Source organism: Pleurodeles waltl, chromosome 8, assembly GCF_031143425.1.
Source record: "Pleurodeles waltl isolate 20211129_DDA chromosome 8, aPleWal1.hap1.20221129, whole genome shotgun sequence".
Lineage (NCBI taxonomy): Eukaryota > Metazoa > Chordata > Amphibia > Caudata > Salamandridae > Pleurodeles > Pleurodeles waltl.
In genome coordinates, this window is record NC_090447.1 from 1,141,815,696 (window position 1) to 1,141,830,936 (window position 15,241).

General features: G+C 44.2%; 1 protein-coding gene across 1 annotated transcript in view; it reads right to left on the minus strand.

Moving 5' to 3' along the window:
- The window catches only part of SETDB2 (SET domain bifurcated histone lysine methyltransferase 2), a 1,110,478-nt gene that overhangs the window by 135,910 nt on the left and 959,327 nt on the right, over positions 1 to 15,241 (minus strand). Inside the window, exons 30-31 of the mRNA XM_069203525.1 lie at positions 15,104 to 15,150; positions 7,414 to 7,469 (exon numbers count right to left, since the gene is read on the minus strand). Of these exons, the coding sequence (XP_069059626.1) occupies positions 7,414 to 7,469; positions 15,104 to 15,150 (103 nt within the window). The remainder of the gene's footprint in view (positions 1 to 7,413; positions 7,470 to 15,103; positions 15,151 to 15,241) is intronic.

Below are 15,241 nucleotides of genomic sequence, written 5' to 3' on the forward strand. Positions count from 1 at the left end.
TTTGGTTCAACCCTGCGATGAAGACACCTATGTGACATGGCATTCCGCCATGTGCAACATCAGGATACTCTATCATATGTGTAGTAATGTTTCGTTTTTGACCATACCTGAAAAATGTAAATGTTTTTGTACGTTTTGTACTATAATGTCCTATCAACAGCAGTTTTAAGGAAAGTATATACTTTTAAAAATAACATTGTTTTTCTTTTTAATACTTGATCTTATTTTTGCTTTAAATGATTTAAATAAATTATTTTAACGACTTGCCAAAGGATTTAATTGAGGTGCATAGTCATGTAGTTTAGCCATGCCCTGCACTCAATCTCTGTGCCCAACTGGCATGGCCTTCAGTCCTATGGAGATACCCCGACTGGCTAGACATGACTGGGAAATTTTGTTGTGGCAGCACTAAAAGAGATTGACAAATATTTTTCAATCTTGCTTCAAAGGAAAAAAGAAATCAAAATTATACTAGGTATATGGCAAATAGCTCCTAGCTTGTAGCTGCTCAGTAGTATCAGCGGATGAGCACACAGACCTCACTGCTCTCATGTGAACACTTCTGAGACGTTCTGCATCGTAGGACCCATCCATCCAGAAATAAACATAAGTGGAAGGGGTATAAAAGGAGTGGGAACAGGCTCTAATACTAAGTAGGGGAGGTGCAAGGGGTGATAAATGGGAAGACCCTCAAAAAGTATATTTTTTATTGTGGGTACCACGGTTCCAAACCTGGATCAATGATCTCTAGAAACCTCCCAGGTCCCGCAAATCTGAAATAAAGAAGAAGCCTCCATTTTGGATCCATGGATCCCTTTTAAACTCTGAGAATTTTTTAAGGAAACACTCAAAAACAGTCCACGTGATCTCAGGAAAACTGAACACTAGATGTGGCCTTGCTCTTATTACTGCAGGGCTAGGCTGAAGGCCAGGTATTGTGGGTTCTTTGAACCCAGAATGAAAATGTCACTTACCCAGTGTACATCTGTTCGTGGCATCAGTCGCAGTAGATTCGCATGTGCTGCAATAGCTCGCCATCTGGTGTTGGGCCGGAGTGTTACAAGTTGTTTTTCTTCGAAGAAGTCTTTCGAGTCACGGGACCGAGTGACTCCTCTTTTTGTCTCCATTGCGCATGGGCGTCGACTCCATCTTCGATTGTTTTTCCCCGCAGAGGGTGAGGTAGGAGTTGAATTGTAGTAATAGTGCCCATGCAATGGAGTGACTAAGTATGCGCCTATTTAAGGTTGAGATGATACATATAGAAATAATTGAAGGTAACTTCCAAACTGCTACAGGCTCCCGGGGAGGCGGGTGGGCACATGCGAATCTACTGCGACTGATGCCACGAACAGATGTACACTGGGTAAGTGACATTTTCAGTTCGATGGCATCTGTCGCTGTAGATACGCATGTTCTGCATAGACTAGTAAGCAGTTATTTCCCCAAAAGCGGTGGATCAGCCTGTAGGAGTGGAAGTAGTCTGAAATAATGTCCTTAATACGGCTTGACCTACTGTGGCTTGTTGTGCGGATAACACGTCTACACAGTAGTGCTTGGTGAATGTGTGAGGCGTAGACCATGTGGCTGCCTTACATATTTCTTGCATTGGGATGTTTCCTAGAAAGGCCATGGTAGCACCTTTCTTTCTGGTTGAGTGTGCCCTTGGTGTAATGGGCAGCTGTTGTTTAGCTTTAAGGTAGCAGATTTGGATGCATTTAACTATCCATCTGGCTATACCTTGTTTTGAAATTGGGTTTCCTGCGTGAGGTTTTTGAAATGCAATAAAGAGTTGTTTAGTCTTTCTGATGTTTTTTGTTCTGTCAATGTAATACATTAATGCTCTTTTGACATCTAATGTATGTAGTGCCCTTTCAGCTACGGTATCTGGCTGTGGAAAGAACACTGGAAGTTCCACTGTTTGATTTAGATGGAACGGTGAAATAACCTTTGGCAAAAATTTAGGATTGGTCCTTAGGACGACTTTATTTTTGTGTAGTTGTATAAAAGGTTCCTGTATAGTAAACGCCTGAATCTCGCTTACTCTTCTCAGGGAAGTAATGGCGATGAGAAATGCCACCTTCCAGGTTAGGAACTGTATGTCGCAGGAGTGCATGGGTTCAAAAGGTGGACCCATAAGTCTAGTTAGGACAACATTTAGGTTCCATGAAGGAACAGGTGGTGTTCTTGGTGGTATAATTCTCCTAAGGCCCTCCATGAATGCTTTAATGACTGGTATTTTATATAGGGAAGTTGAATAGGTAGTCTGCAGGTATGCAGATATTGCTGCAAGGTGAATCTTAATGGAAGAGAAAGCTAGGTTAGATTTTTGTAAGTGAAGCAAGTAACCCACTACATGTTCTGGAGTTGTGTGTAATGGTTGTATTTGATTAATATGGCAGTAGCAAACAAACCTCTTCCATTTACTTGCATAGCAGTGCCTGGTGGATGGCCTTCTTGCTTGTTTTATGACTTCCATACATTCTTGGGTAAGTTGTAAGTGCCCGAATTCTAGGATTTCAGGAGCCAGATTGCTAGATTCAGCGATGCTGGATCTGGGTGTCTGATCTTTTGGTTGTGCTGTGTCAACAGATCTGGCCTGTTGGGCAATTTGATGCAGGGTACCACTGATAGGTCTAGCAGCGTTGTGTACCAGGGTTGCCTTGCCCAAGTTGGTGCTATCAATATGAGTTTGAGTTTGCTTTGACTGAGTTTGTTTACCAGGTAAGGAAGGAGAGGGAGAGGAGGAAAAGCGTAAGCAAATATCCCTGACCAGTTCATCCATAGGGCATTGCCTTGGGATTGTTTGTGTGGGTACCTGGATGCGAAGTTTTGGCATTTTGCGTTCTCCCTTGTCGCAAACAAGTCTATCTGAGGTGTTCCCCAGAGTTTGAAATAAGTGTTCAGAATTTGGGGGTGAATTTCCCATTCGTGGACCTGTTGGTGATCTCGAGAGAGATTGTCTGCGAGTTGATTTTGTATCCCTGGTATAAACTGTGCAATTAGGCGAATTTGGTTGTGAATTGCCCAATGCCAAATTTTTTGTGCTAGCAGGCTTAACTGCGTGGAGTGCGTCCCTCCCTGCTTGTTTAGATAATACATTGTTGTCATGTTGTCTGTTTTGACGAGAATGTATTTGTGAACTATTATTGGTTGGAAAGCTTTTAGTGCTTGAAAAACTGCTAGAAGTTCTAGGTGATTGATATGCAGTTTTGTTTGATGTTCGTTCCATTGTCCTTGTATGCTGTGTTGATCGAGGTGTGCTCCCCACCCTGTCATGGAAGCATCTGTTGTTATTACGTATTGTGGCACTGGGTCTTGGAAAGGCCGCCCCTTGTTTAAATTTATGTTGTTCCACCACAGAAGCAAGAGGTAAGTTTGGCGGTCTATTAACACCAGATCTAGAAGGTGACCCTGTGCTTGAGACCACTGTGATGCTAGGCATTGTTGTAAGGGTCTCATGTGCAGTCTTGCGTTTGGGACAATGGCTATGCATGATGACATCATGCCTAGGAGTTGTAATACCATCTTTGCCTGTATCTTTTGTGTTGGATACATGCGTTGTATGATGGTGTTGAAATTTTGAATTCTTTGTGGACTTGGAGTGGCTACTCCGTTTGATGTGTCTATTATGGCTCCCAGGTATTGTTGTACCTTGCGTGGCAGAATTTTGGATTTTGTGAAATTGACGGTGAACCCGAGTTTGAAGAGGGTTTGTATGATATGATTTGTGTGATTTGAGCACTGTATGAACGAATGGGCCTTGATTAGCCAGTCGTCTAAATATGGGAACACATGTATTTGCTGCCTTCTTATGTGTGCAGCGACTACCGCTAGACATTTGGTAAAGACTCTTGGTGCGGTTGTTAATCCGAAAGGCAGTACCTTGAATTGGTAATGTATTCCTTTGAATACAAACCTTAGGTATTTCCTGTGAGATGGGTGTATTGGTATATGGAAATAAGCATCCTTGAGGTCTAAAGTTGCCATGTAGTCGTGTAGTTTTAGCAATGGCAATACTTCTTGTAGTGTGACCATGTGGAAGTGGTCTGATTTGATGAAAGTGTTCACTACTCTGAGGTCTAGGATTGGTCTCAGCGTTTTGTCCTTCTTTGGTATCAGAAAGTACAGTGAGTAAACTCCTGTGTTTATTTGTGTGTTTGGCACTAATTCGATTGCATTCTTTTGCAATAGTGCCTGCACTTCTATCTCCAGGAGATTGGAATGGTGTGTTGTTAAATTTTGTGCTTTTGGTGGTATGTTTGGAGGGAATTGTAGAAATTCTATGCAATAACCATGTTGGATAATTGCTAGAACCCAAGTGTCTGTAGTGATTTCCTCCCATGCTTTGTAATAATGACCTATTCTTCCCCCCACTGGTGTTGTGTGGAGGGGGTGAGTGACATGTGAGTCATTGTTTAGTAGTAGGGGTTTTGGGGCTTTGAAATCTCCCTCTATTTCTAGGGAATTGCCCTCCTCTATATTGTCCCCGAAAACCTCCTCTATACTGTCCCTGGTAAGTGGACGGTGTTGCTTGTGAGGTGCTGGCTTGTGTGCTTTGACCCCGAAACCCCCCTCGAAAGGGCGTTTTACGGAAAGTGCTGTAATTCCCTCTGCTGTGCGGGGAGTAGAGTGCGCCCATGGCTTTGGCAGTGTCCGTATCTTTTTTGAGTTTCTCAATCGCTGTGTCCACTTCTGGACCGAACAGTTCTTTTTCATTAAAAGGCATATTGAGAACTGCTTGTTGAATCTCTGGTTTAAATCCAGACGTTCGGAGCCATGCATGCCGTCTGATAGTTACAGATGTATTAATTGTCCGTGCAGCTGTATCTGCAGCGTCCATGGAGGAACGTATCTGGTTGTTGGAGATGGTCTGTCCCTCCTCAACCACTTGTTTCGCCCTATTTTGGAAGTCCTTGGGCAGATGTTGAATGAGATGTTGCATCTCGTCCCAGTGGGCTCTGTCATAGCGCGCAAGTAGTGCCTGGGAGTTCGCGATGCGCCACTGGTTTGCAGCTTGTGCTGCGACTCTTTTACCAGCTGCATCAAACTTGCGGCTTTCTTTATCTGGGGGTGGTGCATCTCCAGATGTGTGAGAGTTGGCCCTTTTCCTAGCTGCTCCTACAACAACAGAGTCTGGTGGCAGCTGTGTAGTGATGAAAACCGGGTCCGTAGGAGGCGGCTTATACTTCTTTTCCACCCTTGGTGTGATTGCCCTACTTTTGACCGGCTCCTTAAATATGTCTTTTGCGTGCCGGAGCATACCAGGGAGCATAGGCAGGCTTTGGTAGGAGCTGTGGGTGGAGGAGAATGTGTTGAACAAGAAATCATCCTCGACCTGTTCTGAGTGGAGGCTTACGTTATGAAATTGTGCTGCTCTAGCCACCACCTGAGAGTACGCGGTGCTGTCTTCTGGTGGAGATGGCTTTGTAGGGTAGGCCTCCGGGCTGTTATCTGACACTGGGGCGTCGTATAGGTCCCATGCGTCCTGATCTTGGTCACCCTGGCTCATGGTGGTGTGAGCTGGGGAGTGAGATGGAGTTTGTGCTGGTGAAACGTTAATCACGGGCGGAGGAGAGGGTGGTGGTGTAATTCTTTTAACCACTTTTGGTTGTGGTGCTTGTTCCGTCTGGAACTCCAACCTTCTCTTTCTCCTAATGGGGGGAAGGGTGCTTATTTTTCCTGTCCCCTGCTGAATGAAGATACGCTTTTGCGTATGGTCCACATCAGTTGCTTGTAGCTCTTCCTCAAACCTATGCTTTTGCATTTGAGAGGTTAGCGAGTGCTCTTCTGTATAAGAGCCTGAAGCTGGGTCGCTTGCAGTTTGTTTCGGCGTCGAAACTTTGTCTGCGTGTTTTTTCGGCTCCGAGGTGACTTTTTTCCTTTTCGGGGCCGAAACCTCTCGGCGTCGATCTGTTTCGGTGCCGCTGTCTCGGCGTCGAGCCGTGTCCACACCGGCATCTCGGTGTCGAGGCTTGTCTCCAGCACTTTCTCGGTCCCGAGAAGGCTGCGTGCCGGTGTCTCGACCGGAGTCGGACGATCTCGGCACTGTTTTGGCCTTTTTCGGTGCCGACGGTCGGTCACCGAATTTATGGGTGGAGCCATGGCCTGGTGGCAGTGGCGTCCCCTGGGCCTTGTAAATGTTTCTTTGTGTGGTTTTCGACGTCTTACTCACGGTTTGTGTGTCGTCGAATCCTTCGGAGTCTGAGTCTTGGATCGAGAAGGTACCTTCTTCTTCCTGTTCCTCGAACTCCCGTTGGGCTGTCGGTGCGGACGCCATTTGAAGTCTTCTGGCTCGACGGTCTCGGAGTGTTTTTCGGGACCGGAACGCACGACAGGCCTCGCAGGTGTCTTCGCTGTGCTCAGGTGACAGGCACAGGTTGCAGACCAAGTGTTGGTCTGTGTAGGGGTATTTATTGTGGCATTTGGGGCAGAAACGAAACGGGGTCCGTTCCATCGGCGTTCTTCAGCACGCGGTCGGGCCGACCAGGCCCCGACGGAGGATCGAAAAACTACCCCGAAGGGCACCGGAGCTCTTCGATCTTCGATGCGGTGTGGAATCTAAGTACGCCGATCCCGAACGCAACAATACCGACGAAAATCTTCCGAAATTAGCTAATTTTCCGTTCCGAAACTCGGAGCGACAGGAACACGTCCGAACCCGATGGCGGAAAAAAAACAATCGAAGATGGAGTCGACGCCCATGCGCAATGGAGACAAAAAGAGGAGTCACTCGGTCCCGTGACTCGAAAGACTTCTTCGAAGAAAAACAACTTGTAACACTCCGGCCCAACACCAGATGGCGAGCTATTGCAGCACATGCGTATCTACAGCGACAGATGCCATCGAACTGTATTTTCTTGGCACAAGGGCAGTGTATGGCCTGCAGGTTACATGGTTACAGGCCACGGTCAATGGCCAACCTACACCAATATCGAGTGCGCATGGCTGAAGGTGGTGTACAGTGGTTTTGGGAAGACAACTGATGGTTGAGTCTGGGGGTCCAGATGGTGAGATGCAGGTAACAGCTGATGACCACATGCAGACCCTGCTGTGTACAGGGAGGGACAAAGGCAATGTGTGCGGGGTGCATTCAGTCTTGGTGCACAACACAGCTAAAACCCAAACTCTGCATCCTGGAATTCTACAGAAAGATATTGGCAATTTGAAGCAGACTCTGAATGGCCATGATGTTCAGCCAGTGACTCGTGCAACACAGCCCAATGTACACTGCTTTTACCCCTGCTCTGGGGACTGTGTGCACGATTTTGCTTTTGGACATGTCCTAGGTACAGAATGTGTAACTTTTTTTATGAACAGTGCAAATGTTTATTTATTTTTCTTACTTTCAACCAGTCGAATGAACATTAGGAAGGAAGAAAAACTTAAAACAAATAAAATTATAAGCATACTTACGATTGTCAAAATTTGAACTTGGTGATTCACTTGAGTCTGGACAGTCTAGTCTTTTCCTAAAGTGGTAGAACAAAATAACATGAGCATTTGCATTACCTTTGATTATGATAAATATCACTGAACACCGATTCTCTAGTGTCCTTTATTGTAGCAAAAAGTTGGGATGCAATGTTTGTGTGCGTAATAGCAGTATATGCATTGTGGACGGTTTCCTTAAAATTTTCACTTTTGAGGGAAATGCAGGAATGTAGTGGGTGCGAGGGTTTTCGAGGGACAATGTACAAATGGAAATAAAGGATGGCATAGCTTATGTCATTACTTATGATTAAACTCCAGATATTTTGACTCACAGTTCTTACGAAGTTTGGTTTAGCCTTGTTCAGGAGACATATATTTATTTTCGATTAAGCAAAACAATTCTATTCTCCCCTGTAGCCGACCTCTAGGGATCCTTCACTTCCCGGCCAGTAAACGTTATTCTTATCCAACCCTCCATCAGACTCATACGAAGCCCACCTGAGAAACATAAATGTACCGATTTGGAAGACAGGAAAAGTACAACTTTGACAAGGGAGACCTGAATTTGAAGGAATTCAATCTTTCTTTTCAAAGTTTTTATTAAGTCAGGTTACATAAATAGGCAGTAGATTCAACCACAGGGAAACACCAAGAACAGATGCAGAATAAAAGCTGAAAACTGCAAGCTAGTGAACAACTAACAATCAGGGCCATTGCATCCCTCCCAGAGGAGGAGATCCTTCTTCGAACAGCGGAGAGAAAGGACAAAGAGGCAGAATCACACAGAGGAACTGAATTGTCCCAAAAGCAACTTATCAGACAGGTAAGCGGACCCCTCCGCAATGGAAAAATCATGCAGAAAAAAACAAAACATGGCACAATGGAAGAGTCTATCATGGACAGACTGGGAGGATATAGTCAATGGCGACCATGTATCCGGTCACCTTCTCATATATCCTACCGAAAAGTCAAGGCACCACTGTGAGACCTGGTTGCATGAGTATGTGTATCCAGGTTACTAAACAGTGATATTTATCACACTAAGGGTCAGATGTAGTGTTTGGTGGACAGGCTACTCTTACACAGTACCATGTCAGACAAACCCTCGATCCATCCACTCAATTATGAGCCGATCAGACTGCCAGTTTTCCACTGCAGTGTTCCTGCAGTGCTGGCTCGCCGTCGGAAAACGTACCCAGCTGGAAAATATTTTCTGAGAAACATGTCTTTGTTGCATTTTTAATTTACATTTATATTCCACGGCTTTTGTTAAATAGGCCAGTTTGGTGTTTCGCAGTGCTTCTGTCCACCTCACCACTCTGATCTACACAGTTCTAGTTGGCATACTTTTAGTTCAGGGCTAATCTTTTTTTCTTTTAAAGCTGTTCAATTTGGGATTATTTAGGATTGGAATTAGTAATGCCGAGCACTTGTTTTAGGCACTGTTCCATTCTTTTAAGGGTGAGCTGGTTAGGTTTACGAATGTTCTGCAAAACCAGCTAGGATCTAAGAAAGACATGGGCCCTCATTACGACCCTGGCGGTTTGTAACCGCCAGGGCCACGGGACGCGGTGGCACCGCCGACAGGCCGGCGGTGCCCCGCGGGGCATTCTGACCGCGGCGGCTTAGCCGCGGTCAGAGAAGGGAAACCGGCGGTCTCCCACCGGTTTCCCGCTGCCCCCAAGGAATCCTCCAAGCCGGCGCAGCTTGCTGCGCCGGCTTGGGGATTCCGACTCCCCCTCCCGCCATCCAGTTCCTGGCGGTTCTCCCGCCGGGAACCGGATGGCGGGAGGGGGAGTCGCGGGGCCCCTGGGGCCCCTGCAGTGCCCATGCTAATGGCATGGGCACTGCAGGGGCCCCCGTAAGAGGGCCCGCTTGTATTTCACTGTCTGCATAGCAGACAGTGAAATACGCGACGGGTGCAGTAGCACCCGTCGCACCTTCCCACTCCGCTGGCTCGATTACGAGCCGGCTTCATGGTGGGAAGGTCGTTTTCTCCTGGGCTGGCGGGCGGCCTTTCGGCGGCCGCCCGCCAGCCCAGGGGAAAACTTGGAATGCCGGCCGCGGTCTCTTGAACAGAGAAGCACTGGGAAAAGACTAAGGAGTTGTTTGAAACTAAATCAGAAAGTGAGAAGAGGGAGGAGGTGAACTAGTAACAGTTCTAGCCCATCGCTTTTCAGTCCCCACCTCACGGTTTGCTTTTTCTGTTGGTGGGGTGAAAGGGGTGGTGGGAAGGTGCTAGGCTGCTACTCCTCCCTCCCTGCTACCAGCAGAATAAACTGGCTGGAGATCATGGAAGGTGCGGAGGGCATTAACAGCTGACTTATCCCCTCCGATAAGCCGACCCACCAGCTTGATCCTTTAATGCACCTAGAAATGACTAAGGAATCCCTCCAAGGTCTTTCCTATATGTGTGACATCACTAGTTATGTAGGCGAAATCTTAGTATTGTCCCGCACGTCACAGTGATCTATATGTAACAGTTTATGCATTATGTTAATGGCAGCACTAACAGTTTGCTTGTAAAGTGATGCACTGAAAAGCCAGTTTCAGTATGCACTTGTTTAGACTAGAGATTTCGACATAGGTGGTATCGAAGTTTACCTTAATGTTTGAAGGATTAAACTAATATGTTATATTTTAGACTCTAAAATAATAGTCTGTACTGAAACAATATTGAATTTCTAATAATTAATGTTTTAAATATGTGTGCAAAGATAGAGGAAATGCGGTTCTGCACCACACTAATGGAAATGTATTGACAAGGTTATTTCACTTTAAAGTTATTGTAACATGAATGCTAATGAAGTATTATTAGGTCTGCTAGTCCCTGTATTTCAAAGCTGTGCAGACAATGTTAAGTCATTCTGTTAACGTGAACTGTCCTCTCAGACTTCGTTCCTATGAGAAGACTAGTTTGGTAATAGGAATCTATTGTTTTACACATTGAGAATTGTAAGAATTCACCTTGGATGTGGAACATCCTGGACTGTGGACCGGTAATTTAAACATTTGTTTCAATTTACACGGACCCACATGGACAGATGCTGTACTTATGACAGACCTGAGAAAAGATGAGGTTGTTTCAACCTGGAGACATATGATTGATTGCTATTGGATGATGCCCAATCAACATAAAATGAATTGTCGCCCTGATGAATCAGATTGCCGCATGAACTTAAAAATATTGATACCCATCTGGACTTTGAGAAGAATCCCTGGAGCCCCGAGAAGAATCCTTTTAGCCCTTTACCCTGTCATCTAAACCCCTTGGACTCTGAGTGGTATTGCACTCTCTACTCCTGCCCCTTTGAAATGTTATGCTAAGACTTCCAGATTTCCCCCTAGCCCAAAGAAGAAGTCTCTTGACTGAGCTTCTGACATGCTGATGCTTTACTCTGTTTATTAACCTTTTGCCCACATTAGTGTGCTGATAGCCGAGATTTTCTTTTTCCAAATTCTTTTTGTCCCTTTGCGCTTTTTAGCTTCTGCCCGTATATATTCCGCTCCACGCGTTTTCCCGATTGGTTAAACTATAGGGTATCCCTGTGCCCAGCGAAATTGAACTTTGATGATTTGAATTATATTAACGCTTGTTAAAACTGAGCAATGCTTGTTCTCCATCCATCACATCATTTTGTTGATGTTATGTGTTATCTTTATTGAATGGCAAGTTTGATTAATGCTAGGTCACCTGAATCTGTGTCGTCGCCTTTGTCAACCCTTGGTGATATTGTATCTTTATAACTCTGTCTTGAGAATTGTCTCCATGACTTTGAGTTTGAGCTTGTAATAAATCCTTTAATTTTATTCCTGACTGGAGTTTTCCTTGTATTGGTCATACTGTGTAATCCAATTAGTTTGTATTGAAATTTTCTTGTATTGCTCTACCACACTCTATGATGGGTCCAAAGACCCATTGACCTCAATGAGCACTGATTCCTGTGAAAGATGAAAATGCTCCAGCACTAGTGATGTCACATAATTATTATTAGTCAGACCAAAGGTGAGCACCAGGCTGTCACATTAAGAAGTTTACTAGTACCCAGAAAGGATCAAGCACTGACAAACTATGTATCCCTACCTCCAAGGCCATGATGAGTTTGTCCCCAATCAGTTTGGGCAAATAATGTTTTAAAGAAATAAATAGCTGCTTGAGGCAAAGCAAGGGCATTTATCTGCCCTAGACACATGTTTGGTCCTAAGGGTGTCATATATATATATATATATATAGGCAGCCACCTGGTTGCAGGATGCAGCTTGTGTTATGAGCAGCTAACAAACCTTTTGCCTCACCAATGACACATGATCATTTTTTTTCGCCCCAGAACTTTGACAGCACTACTTTGAAACAGTTCTAAGTTAGAAAGAGCAGTTTCCAAAAGGACCAAGTAGAGACTACTGTACTTGTCAATGTTTGCCAGTACACAGGGCAATGTGATCTGTGCATGTAGTGATTTTAGTAAAAAGGGGGTAATTTTTCCTAGCAAATAGTGTGTATGAAAAGAAAATGAAGACACCACTTCAGGGACAGAAGGACACCTAGATGATGTGGCAAAAATAATCTTGATGTGATATTTGTTTTAACAGATCAATAGCACTGATGATCTATTTTACAAAACTGCTACTCATCCGCTACAGAATGGTAGAGAGAATGTTTCATACTCAAACCATAACTGTGAGGCATTCTGAGCAAAACGTACAATCAGTTGTGCATCATCTGCATATGATATTGTTGAGCAGCCAAGGGATCAAATCAAATCAGCCAGTGGCTTGATGTACACCCTGAAGGGCACTGAATAAAGAGAGGAGACATGAGTGCCCCCAGACTGAATGATTAAACTGGCAGATAGAAAAGATGACCAGGTCAAAGACTGACAGCTGTCTTCTAGGAATGAGGCCACTATCCTTGACATCCCCGCTTCTCCAAGCCTAGTTTAATGAGTGGAATAATCAACAGTGTCAAACATGATGGATGGATTCAGGAGCATCACACCTGCTGCATCATCTGCATCCTGAATGTGTCTTAAGTCATCCACTGCTGCTGCCAAACAGGCTCAGTACACCTCCCCAGTGGAGGTCCAGCTGCCAAAGGTCCAACACATTAGACTCCTCAAGGAAAGCTAAAGCGGATAGCTGCTTGGTGACAATTCATGCTAGGACATCCCCTTAGTGCAGAAGTACTGACAGGATGATCCTCAAATGAACTATCCAATTACACTTTCTTAAGCAGTGGCGCTACCAATTCTGCTTTCCATTCTCAAGCAACTACACCTCTAGACAAGGAAGTGTTGAATAGTTCTGTAAAATATGGGATGAATACCAGTGCTAACAGTTATAATGTGCAAATTGCATCATTGGAAACTGATTTCACTTTAGATTTCAATCAATTTGTATTTAGCACCCAGACCTCCCTTAGTTGGCAAATATCTATGTGTGGATCAATAAAACACCACAGTTTGTCCAACTCACCTTGCAGTAACTCAACAATACAGCAAAGTTGGAAGGCCTGGTAATAGTGGTGAAGGCGCATGGGCTGTTGGTCTAAAAGGGTATGATACAGTTTGGTAGAAAGTTAGTCCTTCACAAATGTGACAGCTATTCCGTCTGTCTTATTACAAGTGCCATAGGATATAACACACTTTCAACAAGGCGGAATAATGTAACACTTACCCCTCTTGCCTCAAAACTACTCCCTTCAGGCCTTGACGCACTGGGAACCTGCTGCATAAGAGTTTTCTTACCTAATTGCCCCCTTCATTGATGTGCGTATTTAGCTTTGCTGCCATATAGATGGCCTGATCAAACTTAATGGCACATATGTGTCACTTCACATTCATTAGTTGTCGCCAGACCTCCTTGGAGGGTTTGGTTTTTAGGTTTCTCTTCTGGGTAGCAGAGGTCTAGCTTTAAACAAGACAGTATTGTATTTCTCATTACTATCAAACAGGTAGCATCTTATATCAATGAGCCACAAGGTACCACCTTTGAGATGCCCCACACTATCTCCCTGCTCACCTTCCTCATGTTAATATGCAGTAACTATTCTGTGATGTTTCTTCACAATGCTGATGACCAATGGGTCTTTTAGGAGGGAATCATTCAAGTGCCAGAAGTTCCTAGAGTGTGAGACAGGAGCGTGTTGGCGCCGGACAGTGGCTGTGACCTGAGACCATCTGTGGGACTGGGACAACTACCCTACACTTAGTAGCTATTCTTCTATGAGTAAAGATTCCATTCTAGCCTATGTTTGGTGGGTTGCTGAGAAGTGTGAGTAGTCCACAGCAAGGGGACGTAGGTGTCCCCAAGCATATATTAAGTCTTCCAGCCACCGTCTCCCTTCTATCGAAACCTCACATATTCTCATAGTCACAGATAGGGCCGATGCTGCTGTGGATTTATAACAATGTTGAGAGCTCTCCCTATGATTAAGGAACCCAAGGAAAACTCAACCATCTCCCAAACCACCTTCTTCAGGAACTCTTGTTGCTCCTGAGTGGGGGGTATATAGCAGCCAGCGACAGTGGGTGACCCTCCCACGTTCTTCTTGACTATTCTTGTTGGAGAGTTCAAAAATAAGCTATGCAGATTTACCAGGATTCCTGCCTACCATCTATGTAGATGTTGAAGCGTGTCGGTGAGCAAGTTAATAAGTATTAACGCGCTGAAAAAGTAAATTATTTTTAAATGTATTTTGTCACATAGTTGATAAACCTACATAGTACTTGGGTAAGTTAAACTGATTTACATAGAAACTATTCGATTCTAAAACCCTGTTTCAATATTTAATTTGTGTGCTGGGATCTAACATTTTTAGTTTCCCAGTCTGCCATAGTGATCACGGTCTGGACTAACGTCTTTAAAATTATATCTAAAATATTATCGGAGATAAAAATATGTAATGTAAGTTAGTTGGGAGGTCCTGTGTAATCAAGTTTTTTCCTACTCCTTCAACTTCACTTCCAAACTTAGCTTCTGTTTCCGAAATGGTAGAAGGAAAATGAGCGACTGAAAACAGATTAGGCTTACAAGCAACGCACTCTCTTCCAGAGAAAAATCACATTCTGTTTTTTTGTCCCAGAACTTAAAAAATGACAATTCCATCTACTCACCTTTCAGTTATTTTAAATCTTTAAACATGGCTTGCCTTTTACCAGTTTTTATTCTAGACAGGAGGAGGTGGGTATTGTGATAAAGCCTGTCTACCCCACCTAAGAAATATAGCCCATAAAAGAGGAGACCAGGAGTAGTTTTTTTTAAAATAGAGAATCTGGTAGACTTCAATGTAGGTTTTTACTTGCTAGTAACCAAATCCCAATTTTTGTTAAGCAAGTCATTCAATGAAAAAAACAAACGTCAGCTACTCCAAGGTGTGTGCCGGGTCATGTAATGCACGTCTTCGAGTTTCTGCGTACTAAACTCAAAAGGGCCAATCTAAAGTCACCAATCCGGTCCTAGACTACATAATACAGCTGGTCATCAAATACACATTTGCTCTTTAATCCACATCGGAAGAGCTGGCAAAGCAGCCAGCTTAGGGAGTTAAAGGACGTCTTACATTTCATAATTTAAAACAAAATGCCTAGTAACATAAATTCACCCTAATTATTCATTAAAGTACAAAACCATGAAGATACTGCAATACGGCTCCATAACATGATCGGAAACTTACCGTTTTGGGCCAGATGTTAGATCTATGCATAAAACACTGTCAGCATCCTGCAAAAACCAACCATTGACAAGTATATTAATTTGTGTGTTTTGATCAACGAATGGCTACCCATCCCATTTCATGCATGTCCTATTTGTA